Source organism: Sphaerodactylus townsendi, linkage group LG07 (assembly GCF_021028975.2).
Source record: "Sphaerodactylus townsendi isolate TG3544 linkage group LG07, MPM_Stown_v2.3, whole genome shotgun sequence".
Classification (NCBI taxonomy): Eukaryota; Metazoa; Chordata; class Lepidosauria; order Squamata; family Sphaerodactylidae; genus Sphaerodactylus; species Sphaerodactylus townsendi.
Window position 1 is genome coordinate 96446038 of NC_059431.1, and position 21660 is coordinate 96467697.

Sequence of the window (21660 nt, forward strand, 5' to 3'; positions counted from 1 at the left end):
TTGCAATTTTGGTTTTTTTTAAAAGCCATTAAAAGAACAGAGCGAAATAAGATGAGTCACTTTTGTCTTGAGCCTTGTAAGTGCCAAGATGACGGGAGGATACATTGACACTGAAATATAATTACCGTAAACATCCAGGCGGTTAAGTCCTGGTCCTGGATAGGCACGTGGAGCAAAAGAGTTTGGAGGGAAGAAGTAGCAGGCTGCCTGACGCTTCCCCCTTCCTGCCCGAATTTGGGAAGAATCCCAAATCTTTCCTGGTTATCCTGAAGGCTCCAAAACCTTTGGGGCACCTGGAATCCTCTAGTTTCCATTTGCAGAGAAGATGGCCCTCTGCATTTTCTTCATTTCCTCCTCGTCACTGTGGGCAGAATTACCCCACACTGACGGACAGCCGGAGCGCAGCAATTGAAGAGAAGCATGGGAACATGAGGCTTTCCCCCTCACGTTCAGAGCAGTGCTGTGCTCAATCCTCCTTGCCTTCAGAGGTTGGCACCAAAGCATGTAAACATATTTTTAAAAGAGAGAAAGAGAGCAAAACTAGACTCCCCCAATGCTCAGAAACTGAGCAGCTCCCCACTCGTGGAGACAGGAAGAGCTAAAGAAATGGGGAACAGAGAAGAGGAAGGTGTCGTTTCATGCATCTGCTGTGGTACACTCCTGCCCAAGCACTTTCTCCATCATCACGACAATGTTTCCAAAGAAAGTGCGACAGAGAGGGAAGACGGAGCTCGCTTGGCTTCCGAAACAGATGAGCTGAAGAACTTCTTTGATTGTTCATCAATAGTGCACGGGCAAGAAGTGTCCTGGGAGAAGCACTTCCAGACTGGAGTAGACACAGGTCCTTTTTCCAGAAGGATGCTCTTTGCCAGGCCAAGTTACCTTTAGCTCAAGTCACCTTTGGCGAGAGCTTCCTTATGGGACACAATTGGCTTCAGTAGCGACCACGTTCTTTTTGGTTGCCACCTGGCAAATGTTAATTGTCCCATGCTGCTTTTTTTGTTTCCCTTTTATTCTCTGCAGAAGGTCAGAGAGGATAAAAAATTGTGTGTGTGTATGTGTGTTTTTTTAAATACTTGCTTATAAACCCTGCAAAACAGCAATTAAGGTGGGACAACTTAAGCCCAAAATATATAATATATAAACGATGACTTCTTGTTCATTAAAAAAAATAAAAAAGATGCTTTCCCCATTCCTGGTTGAGTCAAAGTTTGAGAGACGTTGTCAACAATATCAATGACAAAGAACAGATTGGAAAAGAAAGGACAAAAGTGAAATGAAAGAAAACAGAATTTAACTCTCCTCATTTTCTGCACCGTCGATGTTTTGGCACTACAGAAGACATGGCGAAGGGGAAAAGCGTGTTACTTCACCACAGGTGGTATCCCAGGTCTTTCTCTCTGGTAGCCACCATTTAGAGAAACTGGAGATATTTTTAAAAATAAGGAAAAAAGCAACAAATGCCCTAATGTAAACTGGAAAACTGACATTGAAACCATACATGCTTGCTTCCCCTTGACCTCTCTGTCTTGTTTTCCCTGCACGCAGATGGAAAAAAAAAGGCTTCATGTCTGTACAAATTATATTTAAAAAGACAGAGGTCACCTCCCTTTCCCTCCCTTGCATGCAGTGCCCAGCAGTAAATAAGTGAGGGAAACCCACTCTCCAGCTCCCAGATGGGGGGAGATTATTAAAAAGTGAATCAGGGGATCTTCCCAGAGAATCAATGCGAGAGAATGAGGTTTCAACTGGACTCACCACGCTGCCAGAAAACTGGTACCCACCTTCCCTTCTGGTATACTTATCCACAGAGTCATTCCTTCCCCATCCTGGTACACAAATCTCGAGCAAAAATAACTCCTTCCCTACAAAAACTAGACTTGGCAAATAGGCTTGGGGCTGCCATTTTGGATGTATGTGTGCTTACAAAGCCACGCATTCCGGCTACCCCTGAGCCACACTCACAGTACAAAACATCTGCCCGCATCTGCCTTGGGCGAATGCAGACTGCAGCAACTTCCTCTCCATTGCTATATTAAGCCTGAATTTGCATCCGGAGCACAGCAACCCTGCCTCTCAGCACAACCTGCCCCCAGAATCAGAGGATGTCCGTTCCCTGAGCTTCCTGTGCCTGCCCCATCTAGGGTCTCCAGTCTTCAGTCCAATATGTGCAGGAAGAGATGGAGGTTTGGCATTGGCCCGAAATTTCGGTCCTTGGATTATTCTTTAAGTAAAATAAATAACAAAACACAAAACCCCAAGTGTGCTCATGTGCCTGGGGAATTTGAGGAGCTGGAGAGGGGCTTCCCGAACACTCCCCACCCATGTTTCCCATGCATAACGGCAAAGGGGTTCTCTGTGGCAGCGTCAGTTGTTGGCTTCGCCTTCCTCCTCATCGAAAGACTGTACCCCAGATGATGTTACGTCAGAGACTTTGCGGCTAAGGGCAGCGGGCTCCAGCTCCTCCCGAGGGGAAAGGGACTCCAGGTCCCGACACACTACATCATCCTCCTCCGGCGAGGGCTTCTTGTCCAAGAGTGAGGCTTTCTCCAGCGAGGGGTCCCCGTCCTCCTCTGTGTGAACGCCTACTAAGGTATCAGATTCTGTGTTGTCGCCGTCACTGCTAGGAACTGTCTGAGCAGGCCAAACCTCAACTAGGCCTGTATTTGGAAGCAGGGTCTGCTGCTGTTGTTGTTGCTGCTGCTGCTGCTGCTGCTGTTGCTGCTGCTGCTGCTGCAGCTGCTGTTGTTGCATCAGCTGCTGTTGTTGTTGCATCAGCAGCTGCTGCTGCTGTTGTTGCTGCTGCTGCTGTTGTTGTTGCAGAAGCTGGTGTTGTTGCAGTTGCTGCTGCTGGTGTTGTTGCAGCAACTGGTGCTGCTGGATAAGGTTGTTCTGGATCAGAACACTCTCCTGCAGGTTGGGCTGGGAGTCTTCAAAGTTCTGGCCGGCATAGGAGCCAGCAGCTGGGGAAGCGATGAGAGACTGGTCGCTTGTCTCCCAGGCATCGGAGGAGCCCAGGCAATACATGCCCTGGGAGACGTAGGAATGGGGCCAGCTGTCGTACTGTGCCTGGGCCACGTGATCTTCAGACAAGCCAGAAGGAGAAAGGATCAAAACAAGAAAGGGGAGACAGAGAAGGTCAAGATGAAAAACAGAGTGGACAAGTCTCAGTCATAAGGTGGGGAGGCTCATTTAGAAGGGGAGCATGAAGGAGACACAATTCTAGGGACATTGGAGCTGGCCATGTCGTGCGATTTAAGCAGAAGAAGATCAGACCAATGCTGCATCCAGCCAAGCATACTGTCTCAGATAGTGGCCAACCAGTTACTCTGGAGAGTCAATGACAAGGTATAGAGTCTTTCCCACAATTTGGTCTCTTGGCACTGGTATTCAGAGGTTTACTGTCCCTAAATGTGGAGATTTCCTGTATCCCAGATGATGGTTCATTTATTGGCATGATATTGAGGATGGGTTTGGTATCTGAGGGGACCTCAGAAGGAATTCATCTGGGGGCCATGATCTTTCCTCTTAGTTGCCAGTCTTTGCAGCATTTGGCTATTTATCCTCCAAGGAACTCAAGGTGGCATACCTGGTGCTTCTTTCACATGTTAGCCTCACAAAAATCTTGTGAAGAAGGTTAGGCTGACTGTGTGTGAATGGCCCAAGAGCACCCAGGAAGCTTCCACAGCAGAGTGGGGATTCAAACCTGGGTGTCCCTACTCTGATGCTCTTCCTGTTTCACTAAACTGGCTTACAGCAATGTAAACCAGGACGGACACTCACCAAGGAATTAAACTTGCATCCTTCCCATCAGTACAGACCAGACTTCTATACCTCTGGTACAGACGCTCTTGGGGACATGTGGGGTAATGGGGTCACGTGGGGGGCGGAGCCTGGCTGGGCTGCTGCCGTGCACCCCTCAGCCCCACCCTGCCAGGCTGCTCCTGACATCAGGGGGAGTCACTGCCCAAATAAGGAGCTCCCTCCACCTCCCAGCAGGCTGGGCTTCCTCAAACCCAGCCCAGAGGTGGAGAGAGCTCCTTATTTGGGCAATGACATCAGGGGGAGTCACTGCCCAAATAAGAAGCTCCCTCTGCCTCCCGGGTTTGAGGAAGTCCAGCCAGCCAGGGTTTCCCTTCACCCTCGGAGGAGGGCAGCAACAAGCGGCTTGTGCAGCCACAGGGAGGACGTCCTGGCCACGCCCCCAGCCTCGACAGAGGCCTGAAGAACCGGCTGGTAAGCAGGACTCATGTATAAGCCGAGGGGGCATTTTTCAGCCTTAAAACAGGTTATACGTGAGTATATACGGTACTTGTAGTCTTAAGCCCACAGCTTATACGCGAGTATATACGGTACTTGTAGTCTTAAGCCCATCTTTGCCCCCTCGCCTTAGAAGACAGAAAGGTCAACACTCACCCTGGTTCTCCATCACCTCACTGTAGTTGCCAGCTTGGTTCTCCTGGGTGGAATTGACACTGACATCCTCGCCATCCATGGAAGACCAAGCCATGAGGGTGGCCTCGGAGATAGCAAATTGCTGCATCACCCCTGCGTTACAAAGAATTAGACAGGGAGAGAAGGATAATGATGGAAGATGTAGCTCTCCATCTCTTCCTTGCTACTTCAGCTGTTGGCCCTTTGGTGCTTCAACAACTCTGCTTATGTCTTGCTGAGGAGGAGATGTGATTGGGGTGGCTCATCCCTGTAGTATAGTCTAGCCTCCTGTATCTCTCTACCAGTTAACAATTGCCAAGACATACAGCTGATCACCCTTCAGTTAAGAATTATCCATTGTGTGGTCCCATATACATTATGTTCTGGATTTCCACAATAATGAATTAATACAGAATAAGGTTGCCAATTAACCAGGAAGAAAAATAGCCTAGCTATTTTGAAGAGAAGACGAATTTGAGTTCATACCTTGCTTTTCTCAACCTTAAGGAGTCTCAAAGCAGCTTATAAACTCCTTTCCTTCCTCTCCCCACAACAGGCACTTTGTAAGGTAGGAGGGGCTGAGAGAGTTCCAAAGAACTGTGACTGGCCCAAGGTCTCCTAACAGGCTTCATGTGGAGGAGTGGGAAAACAAATTTGGTTCACCAGAATATGGAGAACTGTGCTCACATGGAGAACTGTGAGATCAAACCTGGTTCTTCAGATGAAAGTCCACCACTCTTCACCACTACACCATGCTGGCAAAACCAACCACTGGAAAAGCAAGGAGCTAAGCTCCTTTAGGTATTTGTTTTTGTTGCTCCTTATGTATTTGCTTGACCTATGCATTGTACCTCAGGGATCCCCAAATTTGTTGACCCTGTGTGCACTTTATGAAAGACTATGGAGCACCACTACAAAACGGTCGCCAAAACACTGGAAGGTTCTGCAAAATGTCAAGTTCCAACACCTGCAGCTTCATACGATATAGGCAGTTGTTTCCAAACAAGTGCTCCCCGCAAACCCAAAGGGAGGTCCCACTGACCCAGGGGTAGGGAACCTGCGGCTCTCCAGATGTTCAGGAACTACAATTCCCATCAGCCTCTGTCAGCATGGCCAATTGGCCATGCTGGTAGGGGCTGATGGGAATTGTAGTTCCTGAACATCTGGAGAGCCGCAGGTTCCCTACCCCTGCACTGACCTCTTCTTAAACACCTCCAGCATCACAGAGGATAAAGAAAGCCAGGAGTAGCCCTTTGCTTTTGGAAGAAAACAGCGTTTGGCTTCAGTTTCCAAAGAAAACTCCAAGCAAGGTAATGGGAAGAGATATCCAGTCCCAGAAATGTAATGAAATTTCTGGATTTCCTTAGGGCTGGAAAGTAGGAGCTGGGAAACACTGGTGGGCACCATGGTATCCACAGTGGTTGCCACACTGAGGATCTGTACTGTCCACAAAGAGCTCTAGCGCTGGACTCAGCCCTATTCACAGGGAACAGTTGCCAGACCTCATCTAAGCATTCAGCTTTTGGCAACCCTAATCCAGAACAGTTGCCACATCCTGATTCCACATCAGAAATCACTAACGCCATTATAATTTCTAATCTTCCTATGAGAAAGCATTCAAAAAGTAGAGAGAAAATACAAACCTTTCAACCATTTTAAGCACTTTAGTTAATGAATGAATATAGGTTAACTAGAAACATAGGTGTGGCGCTCAGGGATCCCAGCTGCTACCCTGGCCCAAATGCCGTGACCTGTGGGGTCCCTCCTGTGGCTTCAGTCAGGGTCCAATGTCTTCTCTAGAGTCGAGAGGGTGACCCAACTGGTTGCCAAGGGGCCTTTGGAGGGGCAACAGCAACCAAGCTTTTTTCCTCCTTTGCCATCAGGACCCCTGGCTGTTATATCCCTCTCCGTCTGCATTCCCTGCTCCCGGGATTCCAGCCTCGCCCCCGCCTCCCAGTGACGTAGATATACATTTTTAATGAGGTGGGTTCAGTGACTGAGCTGACTTTCCAGCTGTTTCGTTCCATGCATTGTTTCAAGCAAGCTGGACATGTAATGGGAGGGGTTAGAACCTGTGGAAAAAAAAACCCTTACCTTTCCTCCCTGAGGCATCAGACCCCAAATCCCTGCCTGGCTGCTCTTTGCTGCTTCCTGCACTGGGCGGCTCTAGAACCTGGGAGGCTGCAGGCTTCTTCTCCGCCCTGCCCCTCCCTTCTGTGGCTTCACTCCAGAAATGTCACATCAGGCAGGGAGCACCAGGGTCATTACTCTGCAGCTGCTCCTGGTGCTGGCAGGCTTCTAGCGTTCCCGGGCGAAGGTTCAGAGGCGTAGCTCCAAGGGGACGGGGGGATGCACAACGCACCAGGGGTGCGTCCCTGTGGGGGTGCAGCAAGGGCATTCTGTGGGTGTGGCGGGGGCATTCCAGGGTGGGGGCATTCTGGTGCGGGGGATGCACCAGTGCACTGGGCTACGCCTCTGCGAAGGTGACTCTCTTTTGGACCCTGGCTGCTCCTGGGGCCCCTCTTCTTGCCATCCCAACGCATTGTCATCCCAGCCAGGGCCTTGTGGGGAGGGCTGGCATGCTAGGCTGAAGTGGGAAAAAGGGTGGCGTCAGGGAGTCCGGCGACAGGGATTCTGGGTATGGGGTTGTTGCTGAAAACAGAATTGTGCTTAAGTCCCTCCCTCCCCTAAAATATGGTGAAATGTATGCCTTCCTATCATTTTATTGAGTATTTTTCGGCCCCCAAGGAGCCAGAGAGCAATGCAGAGCAGGTGGCTGAGGAGGAAACGCACAGCGTAACAGCATCAAAATGTGAAGTAAGTAGCAGGGCACGTTGTGGAGACAAAATGGGAACTTGACGCAGGGCTGCTGTTTTGGAGGCAGCACTGGGGTTTTTTAAATCAAATATACTGCATATACAACCCAGACCAATAACAGGAAAGGTTCACTCACAAGGCAATTCAATTGATCCATGCCCCCACACATATGCCCCAACCAAACACTGGTGGGTAATCAATGAGCGGATGCATACCTGCAAGGAACCGGGCCTCCTTCTCGCCATCACTCAGGTCAGAGTAGGCATCGGCATCCTTGCGGATGGTTTCGTGGGTGTGCACTTGCTGTGTGGTGGACCCTTGGCCCCAGCCCTGCCACTCGATCATGTGAGCAACACGACCACTGCCCATGGCTGTGGGTTTGGTGACGTGATCCTTCATGCTGCGAGATATCCCTAAGGCGCCAGACATTAAAAAAAACAAGAAGGGGCTATTATACAGTCCCAGGGCCCTTTGCGGTTTCATTCTGGGTTGGGCCCACTTTTACTCCAGCCCCTCTGCACATGCAGAACAATGCACTTTCAATTCACTTTCACAATTGTTTGTAAGTGGATTTTACTATTTCACTGCAAAATGCATTGAATGTGGATTGAAAGTGCATTATTCTGCTTGTGCAGAAGGAGCCTCTGTTTCCCCCACGTCTCATTCACATATACCTCTCTACAAAGCACACATTCAGTACGGTTGCTCTTGACTACCTCCAAAGCCCCTCTCTCCAAACACGCTTGTATGGACACACTTCATTCATAGCTGAGTTTGCTGATTATTATGGACAAAGTTCAACCATACAGTCCCGTGGTGGCGAACCTTTGGCACTCCAGATGTTATGGACTACAATTCCCATGGCCAATTGGCCATGCTGGAAGGGGCTGATGGGAATTGCAGTCCATAACATCTGGAGTGCCAAAGGTTCGCCACCACTGATATAGTCTGTCAAGGTAACACTGCATGTCTGCAGACCCCTGAAACATCTGTTTTCCTGAACAATGTTTTGGGAGAGTTCTCCAGAATAAATGTGCTTCTTATTACAAAAAGTGCTTTGAAAATATGAATAGTCCATGCAAATGAACAACAGGTAAGAAATCGCATTGTTAAGTATGTGTTAGTTACGTTTTAAAAGCTAAACAAGTTGTAAACCTACTTTAATGCATGACAATTTACTGTGTCATTAAAATAAGGAAAGGTAATGCTTTACTGGGGCTTTTTCACTCCCAGAGTTTACACGAGAGGCCTCCAACTCTGCATTTCCTGACCTTTCTGGCAGATGAAAGAACCTGAGCCCTCAAGACTTGAGGATGTTACATCCACAGGCAGAGCCTGAAGACAGTGGTAATTTTTTTAAATAAAAAAAGAGATTGAGGCTATCTTTTTATCTTATCTCCAAACTCAGTCATTCTCTACCTCAGAGGGATCAAGACCAGGTGAACATACTGAGGAAAGGTTGAATTGCTTTAACATTTATAATGCGAACTGAAGAAAATAGCTTGTCCTCTTGCTTCTGGCTTTTCATACCAAGATTAACTCCTTCCCCCTAAAGACCTGCGGTTAATAGCTGTCGACAAACGGACAGCTCATTTCTCTGTGGGACAGTTACAGAAATTTTCTTAGCTATGAGAAATTACTCCATCCTCCCAGTTTAGGGTTTCCAGGCAGTGCAAAAATCAGGGTCCAGCAACTAGCAGTAGGCCTATGGGCAGAGATATTCAGTGGGAGTCATGATACTGGCTGTGGCATCATGCCACTTCTGGTAAAAGAACAGAAGTGACATATGTAGCTCTAGGAATTACCAACATTCATTGTTTTACTCTATGGTTTTACCATTGCAACAATTAATACAATCATCCTATGTCATGTCGGGGAGGGGGGGGTATTTTTCTGCTCTGAGCAGCAGTGGGCAAGGGGCATTTAGGGTAGGGGGTTTCCTTCCCAGACCAGGTCTTGAGCAGCCGTACCCAGGTTAGAATGAAACTGTGAAATACTGAACTGAACTATTTATTTATTTTCTTTATTTATATCCCGCCTTTCTCCCCAATCGAGACAAAAGCAGCTCACATCATTCTCTTTTCCTCTGCTTTTGCTCACAGCAACCCTTTTGCTCACAGCAACCCTGTGAGGTAAGTTAGATTGAGAGTGTGTGACAAGCTTTTCATACCAAGATTAACTCCTTCCCCCTGTGAAAAAGGCAGCTGTGAAAAAGGCAAACTCTATGCTGGGGATCATTAGAAAAGGAATTGATAATAAAACTGCAAAGATTGTCATGCCCTTATATAAAGCAGTGGTGCGACCGCACTTGGAGTACTGTGTCCAGTTCTGGTCGCCGCATCTCAAAAAGGATATTGAGGAGATAGAAAAAGTGCAGAGAAGGGCAACAAGGATGATTGAGGGACTGGAGCACCTTCCCTATGAGGAGAGGCTGCAGCGTTTGGGACTCTTTAGTTTGGAGAGGAGGCGGCTGAGGGGGGGATATGATTGAAGTCTACAAAATTATGCATGGGGTAGAAAATGTTGACAGAGAGACATTTTTCTCTCTTTCTCACAATACTAGAACCAGGGGACATTCATTGAAAATGCTGGGGGGGAAGAATTAGGACTAATAAAAGGAAACACTTCTTCACGCAACGTGTGATTGGTGTTTGGAATATGCTGCCACAGGAGGTGGTGATGGCCACTAACCTGGATAGCTGTAAAAGGGGCTTGGACAGATTTATGGAGGAGAAGTTGATTTATGGCTACCAATCTTGATCCTCTTTGATCTGAGATTGCAAATGCCTTAACAGACCAGGTGATCGGGAGCAACAGCCGCAGAAGGCCATTGTGTTCACATCCTACATGTGAGCTCCCAAAGGCACCTGGTGGGCCACTGCGAGTAGCAGAGAGCTGGACTAGATGGACTTTGGTCTGATCCAGCTGGCTTGTTCTTATGTTCTTATGTTCTTAAGCTCTAGGTCACCCAACAAGCTTCCAAGCCAGAGTGGTGATTCAAACCGGGGTCTAGGAGTATAATGAAGTAACTTTACAAAAGAAGGTATTTTAGGAAAGGCCTAAAGTGAGGAGCAGAAGCTAAGGAACAAATACAAGATTATCAAGAAATTATGAGTTTTGTACAAGGATCCTCACCAGAGAAAGAGGACTTAGCAAGGGCTCCGATCCCATACGCATTGGAGTTTCGTTTCAGCTTGGGAAGGATGGAGGTTGTGTCTTCCATAGAGAGCTGAAAGAAAGATCGTGAAAAGGAATGAAAGGTAGGGTGGAGAAAGGAAAGAGTAAGGGGCGACAAGAGGAATTCCATTCTGGACTTCTAAGAACACAGGGAAATGGGAAGCAGAAGAAAACTGAAGGAGAAGGGAACAAACAAAAAGGGAAAGTTATTAACTGGGCTGAAAATCTGAATGAAACTTAACTGAGCTGAGCACCCAGGAAAGAACGGATAGGGGTGGTTGGGCACCTATTGTGAACATGTTAGCTTTTCAGGTTTACTGCCTTGGGCCAGCCTTGGTCTGCTGGTCTGATTTCATATGGCAATTTATTAAAGGAAGACAATTATGAGAACACCCCCCCACCACCAGTTGAAGGTGAGATACTTCCACATATAAGCATTGGAATGCAAGGGAGAGGGGAGAGGGGAGGTATGAGAACAGAAGATCAATAAAGTCGGGATACAGGAATCACGGGAGGAGATAACAAATGCGGCCAGAAAAGGTATATTCGAAAGCAAAACTACACAGGATAGTGGAGGTCTATCACTGAAACATGAATTCCGGCCTTTAAAAAATAACGGTGTAGGTGGCACAGAGGGAGACCTCCATCAGGGACGTGGTGATGAGGAACAAGGAATAACACCACGTGCTGCACCCATTTCTGTAATAGAAAAACCATTCCCATAAATTGATTTCCAACCCTATCGGTTGAGAAAAAGAGAGCACAACATAGCCGCATATCTTTTCTTTCCACAGAGGGCTTACAGACAACTTAAGAGTTCATTTTCAACAGTGGTGGGATCCAAAAATTTTAGTAACAGGTTCCCATGGTGGTGGGATTCAAACAGTGGCGTAGTGCCAATGGGGCTGGGCGGGGCACGACGGGGGCGTGGCCGGGCATTCCGGGGGCGGGGCATTAATAATTTCTCTGTTACTGTAAACAACTCTTACTGTAATAAAAAAGGTTCCAATTTCCAGCTGGTATCTTTCTGTCCATAATTTAAACTCATTATAGCAAATCCTATCGTCTACTGCCAACAGAAACAACTACTTCTCTAATTGACTGCCTGTCAAATACTTAATACTTTCAAATACTTAATTTTGTTTCTAGAAATCAAAAGAAGGATACTTTCCTTAAACAAGGAACTTTACCATATTTCTAAAACATGTTTTTAAAACAGCACAGCAGGGAGAATTATCCTGTTTTCTACCTTCGCTAACAAGCCACATAGGAAACAACAGGACTCGATGATTTTCGGACCTAATGGAATTTCTAATGGAAAAGCAGACCCAATTCGTAACCCCCTCTCGGCAGATACAAATAATTAGTAACCCACTCTCGGGAACTGGTGAGAACCTGCTGGATCCCACCTCTGATTTTCAACCAAAGAAACTGTGGCAGCCATGGGGGGAGAGGAAAAACACCCAGTGCTATAGCCCCAGTCCAAATTCTTTCTCTTTTCCATTGTTTCTAGGCCCCCACCAGCCTCTGCTTCCCGCTGCTGCACAAAAGGACAGTAGAATTTTTAAAAATGGAATTTGACAGCACTATGTGGTGTCATTTCCAGAGAACACTCAGAAGTGATGTAAATCCTCTCTAGGAATCGCTGGATCTCCATTTCTTTACGATAGCATTTTCAATGTTGTATGACATCACTTTTGGCTTTTTTCCCTCCAGAAGTGATGTCACATCACTGCTGCCAACTACCCCCATGCTCTCCCTGCCTCCACCCCCAGTCTTACTCCTTGCCCCGCCACTGGGCCTTTTTAGACCCTGATTACAATATTGGACACATGACCTGTGTTATCTGGTCACATCTCCAACACTGCTAATAATGGCTCAATTTATTTGTTTTTATCATTATTTTTATTTTCTCTATATTTTTATAAATTTATATCCCGCTTTTCCTCCACTGGGGATCTAAAGCAGTTTACAACACTATTCTCACCACTACTTTATCCCCACAACCAGCATGCAGCGTGGTGGGTAAAACTGAAAGAGTGACTGGCCCAGTTTTACTCCATAAGCCTCCATGGGATTTGAAACTGGATCTCCCCAGTCTTCGTCCAACACTCTAACCACCATATTATGTTGGTTCTCTTCATGGCAGTTTGTCCTACCTTCTCTTGGTAAGAATCATACTAGATGAGAACTAAGGAGATCCATAACTGGATCTGGCCATGGATCCATTTTTTGTTAAGAACAACCATAGAAGGTAGGAATCAATTTGGGCGAACCCTTTCCATCATGCCTTTTCCACTGGAAAACCAGCCATTTCCCCCCAACTGCTCTTTTCTCCACGAGGGGAAAGTCTATAAGCACCAGATGCAACCCCTTGAGCGAATGCCTAAAATTGGAAAAAATGAATGGGAGGAAAGGATCTCATCCTTCCTTCCCCTACATTGCAATACCAGGCCCATCTGAAACCTTTCTGGAGAAGGAGGAGGAGGAGGATTGGATGGTTTTTATACCCCACTTTTCTCTACCTCTCAAAGTGACTCACGATCACCTTCCCTAACCTCCTGCATTAGGAACCTTGTGAGATAGGTGGAGATAAGAGAGGTTACCCAGCTGGCTTTGTGAAGAGGAATGAGGAGCTGAACCCAGATTAGAGTCGGCTGGTCATGTGGAGGAGCGGGGAATCAAACCCGCTCTCCAGATGTTGAGTTCACCTCTCTTAATCACTACACCACAGGTGTCAAACTTGCAGCCCTCCAGATGTTATGGACTACAGTTCCTATCATCCCCTGCCAGCATGATGCTGGCAGGGGATGATGGGAACTGCAGTTCATAACATCTGGAGGGCCGCAAGTTTGATACCTGTGCACTACACCATGCTGGCTCTCTGTTCTGAAGTTTCTTTGAACATCTTTTCCTAATGTCATGATCCAAATCATGAAGGCCAGTATTATTTAACCCTAGATTGTGTATCAGAGGGAAGAGAAAGAAAAAAACTAGCTTGTTTAATACCACCTGGTGAGTCCGTGCTTGAGGTGAGGTTTGAAAGCCATCTTGGCTTTCAACGGAGAAGAAGAGGTTTACACATTTCAGAACAGCTGAAGAAACCATACATCTAAATGAATACCAATAAGTTTCAAAGCAGGATAAGAGGAGAAAACATACATTTGAGACGTCTCCATGAACAAAGAATGTGGCTGAAAACTGTGGCAGTTAAACGACACCAATCCTTTTTTATCCTCAGACAGCTGAAGAAATTAGTGGTGTCTCTATAGAAGCAGATATGCATCTTTTTGCCATATGCAATTTTCTTTGCAAAGCAGAAAGCTTTGCTAATAAAAAAGGGAAAGATAGGGATGATAAATGGGATAAGATAATCTATTTAATATATTCAGTGGCGTATCTGCCTAGGGACAAGGGGTACCCCTTGTCCCCGGGTACCACTCTCCTGGTCATGTGGGGGTGGGCGCAAAATCAGCCCCCCCATGTGACCAGGAAATCCTGCTGTCTCGTCATTTTCGCGTGCCTTGACCCCATCCGAGGCATGCCAAAACGATGAGACAGCAGGACTTCCTGCTGCCTCCAAGCGCCCTCAACCCTGCCCTGGACTCTTCCCTCCCTTCCTTCCCGCCCTGCTGGCTGGGCTCCCAGCCGGCAGCCTGCAGTCCCCTCCGGGCAGGCCAGAAGAGACTGCAGTCCCGGCTTTGGAGATCTTCTTTTATAAGCACTGAGGCCGGGGGTGGGGCTTGGGGAGCAGGAAGTCCCACCCCTTCCTGCTCCCCAAGTGCCCCCCCCCTCAGTGCTTATAAAAGAAGGTCTCTGAGGCTCGGACTGCAGTCTCTTCTGACCTCCCCTCCAGGCTGCAGTCCCGGCCTCGGAGTCTAGCCGGCAGGGGGAGTCTGCGGGGGAGGTGGGCACCCTAGACCTTGCCCATGTCCATGGTGACATGGGTGGGGTCAAGGGCAGTTGGGGGTGGAGCCGGGGTGGGGGGGCAGAGCCTGGGGGTGGGGCGGGGCAGGGAGGGCAGAGCCTGGGAGCGTCCTGGAGACAATTTGTCTCCAGGCGTCATTTACCCCAGGAACACCTCTGAATATATTACAACATTTGTACTTGGACATTTGGTACATATGCAGGGAATTATGTGCTTATTCAACATACTGACAAACCAGAGAATTAACAGTCACTGCAGAAGAAAATTATGAAGTTGAGAAAAGGGAAACGGAAGGAGAATAACATATGTCCACCATCAGTTTATTTATTAGAATCATAGAATTGGAAGAGACCACAAGGGTCATCCAGTCCAACCCCCTGCCATGCAGGAATACAAAATCAAAGCACTCTTGACAGATGGCCATCCAGTCTCTGTTTAAAAACTTCCAGAGAAGGTGAGTCCACCACTCTCTGAGGCTGTGGATTCCACTGTTGAACAGCTCTTACCTTCAGAAAGTTTCTCCTGATATTTAGGTGGAATCTTCTTTCCTACACCTTGAATCCATTATTCCTGGTCCTAGTCTCTGGAGCAGCAGAAAACAAGCTTGCTCCCTCTTCAACATGACACCCCTTCAGATATTCAAACATGGATATCATGTCACCCCTTAATCGACTCTTCTCCAGACTAAACATACCCAGCTCCCTAAGCTGTTTCTCATAGGGCCGTGGTGGCGAACCTATGGCACTCCAGATGTTCATGGACTAGCATGGCCAATTGGAGTGCCATAGGTTCACCACCACTGTCATAGGGCATGGAATCCCTATGAAGCATTTTGGTTGTCCTCCAGTGGACCTGTTCCAGCTTGTCAATATCCTTCTTCAACTGCGATGCCCAAAACTGGACACAGTATTCCAGGTGAGGTCTGACCAATGCAGAATAGTGTGGTACTACTGCATCCCTCGATCTAGACACTATGCTCCTATACTGTACTGGTTTTCTTGGATGCCCCACCACACTGCTGATTCATATTCAGTCTGTGGTCTACTAAGACTCCCAGATCCCTTTCACATGTACTGTTGTCAAGTCAGGTGTCCCCCACCTTGTACCGCAGCATTTCATTTTTTTCTGCCTCAGTGTAATAGTATCTTAAATTTATCCCTGTTAAAATTCATTTTGTTAGTTTTGAATTTGTGTAGTTGGAAGCTCAAGACATGGTTAGTAGTGGCTGATGTCTGAACATAACCATTATTATTATTATTTATTCAATTTAATAACCAGCCCACCCCCTAAGGGCTCTGTAAAGTACAGGGGCTTAGAAGGATGAAAATTGGTTTAGGTTTGCACTGTCAGGAATGTAAAGTTTAATGCATCTCTCCAACAGTAAATACAGAAGCATTCATTATCCTAAAACCCCAGATCATTCACCATGACATATTTGCCTCTACTCTACCTTTGGCAGCTAGAGAAAAACAGGAAAAAATTCAAATGAGGCACCAAACTGTGAGAAGGCCTGTAGGCCCACTCTTCTCCCACTATAGTGAGAAGCCTCCCAGTATCCCGTGTCATTGCCTACTGGTGCCTTGGATCCCAGCAGGAGAAACAGGGGAGAAGGCACATGTGTTAGCAATGTGCTGGTGCAACCCTGGGACACCAGAGCCTGCCTGCAATTCTGGGGGGAAACACAAATGTGATGTCACACCTCTGTAGGAACTGCCAGTACCTCCATGGTAAAACTATAGAGTTTCCACAGATTCTTAGAGTAGACTGATTCCCCAGAAGAGACATCACCTGCTACTGACGGTGGGGTTTTTTAACAGTTTTTCTCCTCCCAACTGCAGAAGAGGAGGCAGACTCCTCACTCCCAGAAGAAAAATTGTAGGCATTGATTTGCAGATATTTGAGAAAACCAAATTAATTCCTGGATCTTCAGCAAGCATTTAGGTAACCAATCCAGTTTTCACTTGAAGTGATGTGACGCTACAGCGTGCATTATGGGGTTTTTTACATTTGTCTCCCTCTGTTGCTCTAAGTAGGAGAAACTGGAGCAGGGGGCAGGGAATTCCTTTCCCCAATAGGGGGCTTTGAAGCCTAATGCTAGGCCTCGGCCATATTCACCTGCACGCCCACCAAAGCAGAGCTGCTACTCGCGAACAGATCACAACAGGCATGCACAAAAATGCTTTCAGGTACGGAGGTTGTACTTACATTAATGCCGTCCCAAGAGAAGTCTGTCCGTGTTTGCTATGAAAAAAGAAGAGGGGGCGTTAGAATTAGACAAGAACTTTTCAGCATGTGATATGTTTTTCTCTATCAGCTGTCTCTGGAGGTCACTACAAAAAGCAGAATACGTTGTCACAAATGAAGGAGCTACTGCTTCCAGTTGAGTGGAAAAGAAAGAGCTTTTAGTGGAGAAAATCCTACTCTGGCAGTATCTGTCTGAGATAAGAACAGGAAATAGGGGAGATAGCAAGGAGATAAGAACAGAAATGTAACACCTTTGGTTTGCCCCACACAAGTCTCTAACCCCTTCTCCCTTTATGACTGAACACAAACTCTGATACTGATAGGCTCATATTTTAAGGGGATGAATGTGTCAGACTGAAGTTTATTCACAGCGAACGTGACAATAAAGCACATGCAAGATATATAGAATGGAACATGCTATGGCTGTGGGCTAGAAACTCTCTTGCTTCTACTCAGTTTTCTACATCCCTTCACGTTTCTTAGTTCTTCCGGTTTTAATCTTCCTCTTGAATGCCATTTATTTTCCCGTCTTCTTTTTATCCAACCATATTCTGCTTACAGAACGCTCTCTTCCCAATTTTACCTTTTTCCTAGCTGAAAATTGTCCACTCACCCCTAACCATTCACTTCCTGGTTTCTCCTTTTCAGTTTCCCCGCACTACTCTACCCTCAGATGTCCACATTAAGTTACAAGCCTGCACACAGGGATCTTGGCCCTGATCCAGTTCTAGTCAGCAAAAAGCAACCTGTTCACATGTAACTAGTTTGATGAAAAAGCAGAAAGGTATGCATCTTTTAAAAGAAAGTTGGATTGCACATCCCAGTCAAAGCAATGCAATTTTATCGTTCCCCCTTGCCTATTTATTTTAATTACTTCTGTGTGTTTTTTTTTAATTGGGGGGGTGTAAAATTGTAGAAGCATCGATTAACTGTGCAATAGAGAATCGCAGCATGAAGCATCCATTCAACAAATAATGAAAAAGTTTTTTAAAAAAAAACCCTAATGGCAGCCATGAATGGTTTTGAGGGGGTGACTGTGGACAAACATTGTGATAAAGGAGGGTATTGAAAATGTTTTACAAATATTTTAGGTGATTTGTGCGGAAAAGGCCTAACTCTAAAAGTAATCTGTCAATCTTTCAGGCAGAAGCTCTGTTTAAAAGGATGCCTTTTAAAAATGAACATGTTGTTTAAAAATATTTTTCTGCATACATACAGCTTACCTGTAGTCATGTGGTAAAGATCCTTGTGCTGCCCTGTAGCTGCACAACCTGCACAGCCAATCACAGCTTCAAGGACCAATCAGACACCTTCCTTGCTCCCAAACAGTTTCTAGAAACACTTGGCGGGTGCTAGGAAAGGCATTGTGGGTACCATGTTGGGGAGGCCTGTTCCAATCAATCTACACTGCATCAGACCAAAAATCTAACTAGTCCCATGGTGGCGAACCTATGGCACTCCAGATGTTCATGGACTACAATTCCCACCAGCCTCTGCCAGCATGGCCACTGCACTAGTCCAACAGTCACTCTCTAAAACTAGCTAATAGGCTGCCACTGGCAAATTCACACACGCAAGAAGATGGGCTTTTCCTTTAACTGCACAGTGCTGCCTTATGTGCCATACAGGTACTATTACCCAGCATTGCTAAAAAGCAGGACTCCTGAGTTGTCTGCATTGGACAATAGGTAAAACTATGGATATCTTCCCCAAAATAACACCCTAGGTCTGGATAAAAATAGCCTTGATCTTTGGAAAATCAAAGATCTCATCAGATCAGATTTACCTTATTAGACAGATAACTCACCTAAAATTACAGAAGGCAAGGCAGCTGCCAAATAACAAAATTAAGCTGTACAGCAATTACTGCCTGGTAATCAAATGACCAGGACTTGGCTGTGATTGCATGGAGTAAAAAGAAAAAGAGAATCTCTGAGCAGCCACACTAACGTAAAATGATGATATAAAGAACCTGAGTAGCTTAGACCGGCATCAGAGTACTGGCTTTTTGGGAGAGAGTTATTGTTTTGGTTCCAGTCCCAAACGGCTTCTGAACGTTCTCCTAAGACATTCATTGTTGCCTCACATTTTCCCCTGTTTTCTGGTTCTTTTGGGACCGCTTTTCACTGTTCTTTCTCTAACAACTGACTCTGAAGCCCATTATGCATGGAATGTTTTTCTCGGGGCAATTTGTTCCACACTGGGGACGTAGTGGGGTCTCCTTGTGTTTCTCTATTTACATGCAAGGAGGCAACCCACTGGGGGGGGGGGGGGCGGCAGAAAACACAGAGTCTGCCCCAGGCATAGTTTTGCCCAGCTATGTCTCTGAATAAGCCATTCTGGATTCAGAATCATTGATGCAAAAGATGAACATAACGGACTTGTGTATCTTCAGCAAATGAAGCTCCTGACCAATTACAGCTTCTCTCTTCTGTGGCCACAGGACAGACACTCACCTCCGTGGAGGGCCGGTGAATGCTGCTGCCATGTAGCGAGCTGGTGCTATCCATATTGATCTGGTCGACATCTCGCAGTCCTTTCCAGTCCACAGCAATCACTTCGTTTCCTGCAGACACACAAAGACAGATGCTGCTAGTTGCCAATTTCATTCCAAAAACATCCATGGCTCTGAAATGGCCACTGTGCGTCATTTTAGCACCGGAAACTACAAAGCATTGATTTGGTAGAGATCTCTGGCCTACTGTTTGCTCAGTCTGATGACCACACAGGATTGGTTCCCTAAGAACACATTTGTCAACCTCTTAGCGGGACCTGATGATCGCCTGTAATTACAGCCTCCAGAAGGCAGAGTTCTGTTTCCCTGGGGGAATTGGCTGCTTTGGAAGGCTGAACTCTGGAATAGTAAAGGGGGAAGAACTGACAGAAAAGTCAGCTCTCGCTGGGATTGAGAATACTGGAAAAGATTGGTAAAGGGTACTTTGGACCCACGAGAAATTAGCACAGCAGTTTTGAGAAAGTTTTTAATTGCTTAAGGCAGTAAAGCTTCTGAATGGTCGTTGGGGATTTGATCTGCTGTTGGGATCTTTAAAATGCTGCTTTGGCAGCACCACAGAACAAAAATCTTCATGATGCGACCAAGGTAAAGCTATGACCTTTATTTTGTGGCTGGCTCCACCTCCCGAAGTGGCAAACTTGTGTCACCCATTTTGTGCCCACCATTCCAGGTCACAATTCAAAAGGCGCCCACAGGAGCAAAGAAGTGGGAGACTCCTCATCTAAAGAAACACAATCCATTCTGGCCAGCACGTACTCAAAGACAAGTATTTGAGAATCTCTTCAACTCCCAATTTATATTAAGGGGCAGCCTAATGCTTTAAAGCAGGGACATCATATTCCAGTGGTGGCGAACCAATTGGCCATGCTGGCAGGGGATGATGGGAATTGTAGTCCATAACATCTGGAGTGCAAAAGGTTCACCACCACGGTCATATTCATTCACTATGAAAGTTGGCTATGACATAAATGTGACTTGGTCAGGCCAGGCTTGGACGGGGGTGGGGGGGGGACTGCCTTGGCCGGCCCCAGAAAGGCACTGGTGAGGTGATGCCTGGACTGATGAGCAGGCAGCATGGTGTGGTGGCTGCTTTGAGAAGGCTTATCAGCTTGCAAACCAGTTGAGGCAACCCCCAACTTGCTCTCCCGGTCTGGCCTAGGGGGCAGGGTTACCACAGCTGGCTCACGGTGCCTGCTAAATCCCTCAATGGGCTAGATATACCCCCTGGGCTGCATGTTTAACACCCTTGCTTTAAAGTATCCTGAGATAGGACTACAGCATACCCTGATGTGAGAAAAGCCACACCAGAACGTTACACTAGGTTGAATTGCAATCAAGTGCGGAGACTGAACAAACCAGCAATTCAAACTTGTCACATCAAGAGCAACATATCCAAGATGAAAACCTGGCATAACCACAGAGAACTACACAAGTAGTTCAGCACCAAGGACAAGGCAGACGTGTAAACAATGTTAGAAAAAATTGCTTATCAAGTCTAGTAGTCCAAACCTTGTAACAGTGACTATACCAATAAGAAAGACACTTAAGTTTTGGCTGGTAAAATTTGCATACAAAAAAAACCCTCCCCGAAGGAGCAACTCACAAAAACAACAGTTTAATCACAAAAACAACAGTTTAAAACTCCCAGAACGAAAAGAAGCTGCCACCACGGCACTTTAAAAGGTTTAATGGTCACATCCAGGGATGCCAGCCTCTAGGTGGGGCCTGTAGATCCCCCAGAGCAGGGGTCTGCAACCTGCAGCTCTCCAGGGACTGATGGGAACTGTAGTCCATGAACATCTGGAGAGCTGCAGGTTGCAGACCCCTGCCCCAGAGTTACAGCTCATCTCCAGACTACAGAAATCAGTTCCTTTTTGAGGAAGTGATTTGTTTGGCTGGTGGATTCCATGGCATTGTACCCCAATGAGGTCCTTCCTCCCCCGAAACCCTGCCCTCCCTACAATCCCCTCCCACATCTCCAGGAATTTCATAATGAGAAGTTGGCAACCTTAGTTGCATCATCAGCTGCTCAAATGCACGGCTGTCAAACACACATCTGAAATACTACTAAAGGGCAAAACCCTCTTCAGGTGATTTTGACACAGAACCTACATCCTCTCCTGTAGGCTGCTTCAGTGCAAAACCTAATCCGTGCGGGGAGACTTGATGAGCATTCCAAAGAACTTGGCACTTCATGGCGGTTTCCATATTTCCATGGTGCCTCTGTAGAATGTAGATTTTGGTGAAATGTTTGCCCAAAGTAGAGTTGCCAGTCCCCAAGTGGTGCTTAAATATCTCCTGTAATTACAACTGGTTTTCAAATGAAAACAGAAACGTTATCTAACCCTTATGAATATGAGCAAAACATTAATTTATCTGTTCTATTATTATTATTATTATTATTATTATTATTATTATTATTATTATTATTATTATTATTATTATTATTATTATTAGTAGTAGTAGTAGTAGTAGTAGTAGTAGTAGTAGTAGTAGTAGTAGTAGTATTTATGAGACTTTTATACCGCTTACCCTCAAAGGTCTC

General features: G+C 46.4%; 1 protein-coding gene across 4 annotated transcripts in view; it reads right to left on the reverse strand.

The window, feature by feature from the left end:
- Positions 1-21660, reverse strand: part of FAM131B (family with sequence similarity 131 member B) — a 64847-nt gene continuing 43187 nt past the window's right edge. For 3 of the 4 annotated variants that reach the window (XM_048504501.1, XM_048504499.1, XM_048504502.1), the window contains 6 exons: positions 19057-19166; positions 16562-16597; positions 10387-10480; positions 7467-7673; positions 4417-4548; positions 1-3083 (listed from right to left, as the gene is read on the reverse strand). In XM_048504501.1, the coding sequence (XP_048360458.1) occupies positions 2368-3083; positions 4417-4548; positions 7467-7673; positions 10387-10480; positions 16562-16597; positions 19057-19166 (1295 nt within the window). In that variant the 3' untranslated portion in view covers positions 1-2367. The remainder of the gene's footprint in view (positions 3084-4416; positions 4549-7466; positions 7674-10386; positions 10481-16561; positions 16598-19056; positions 19167-21660) is intronic. The other variant, XM_048504500.1, reaches the window with a different exon arrangement.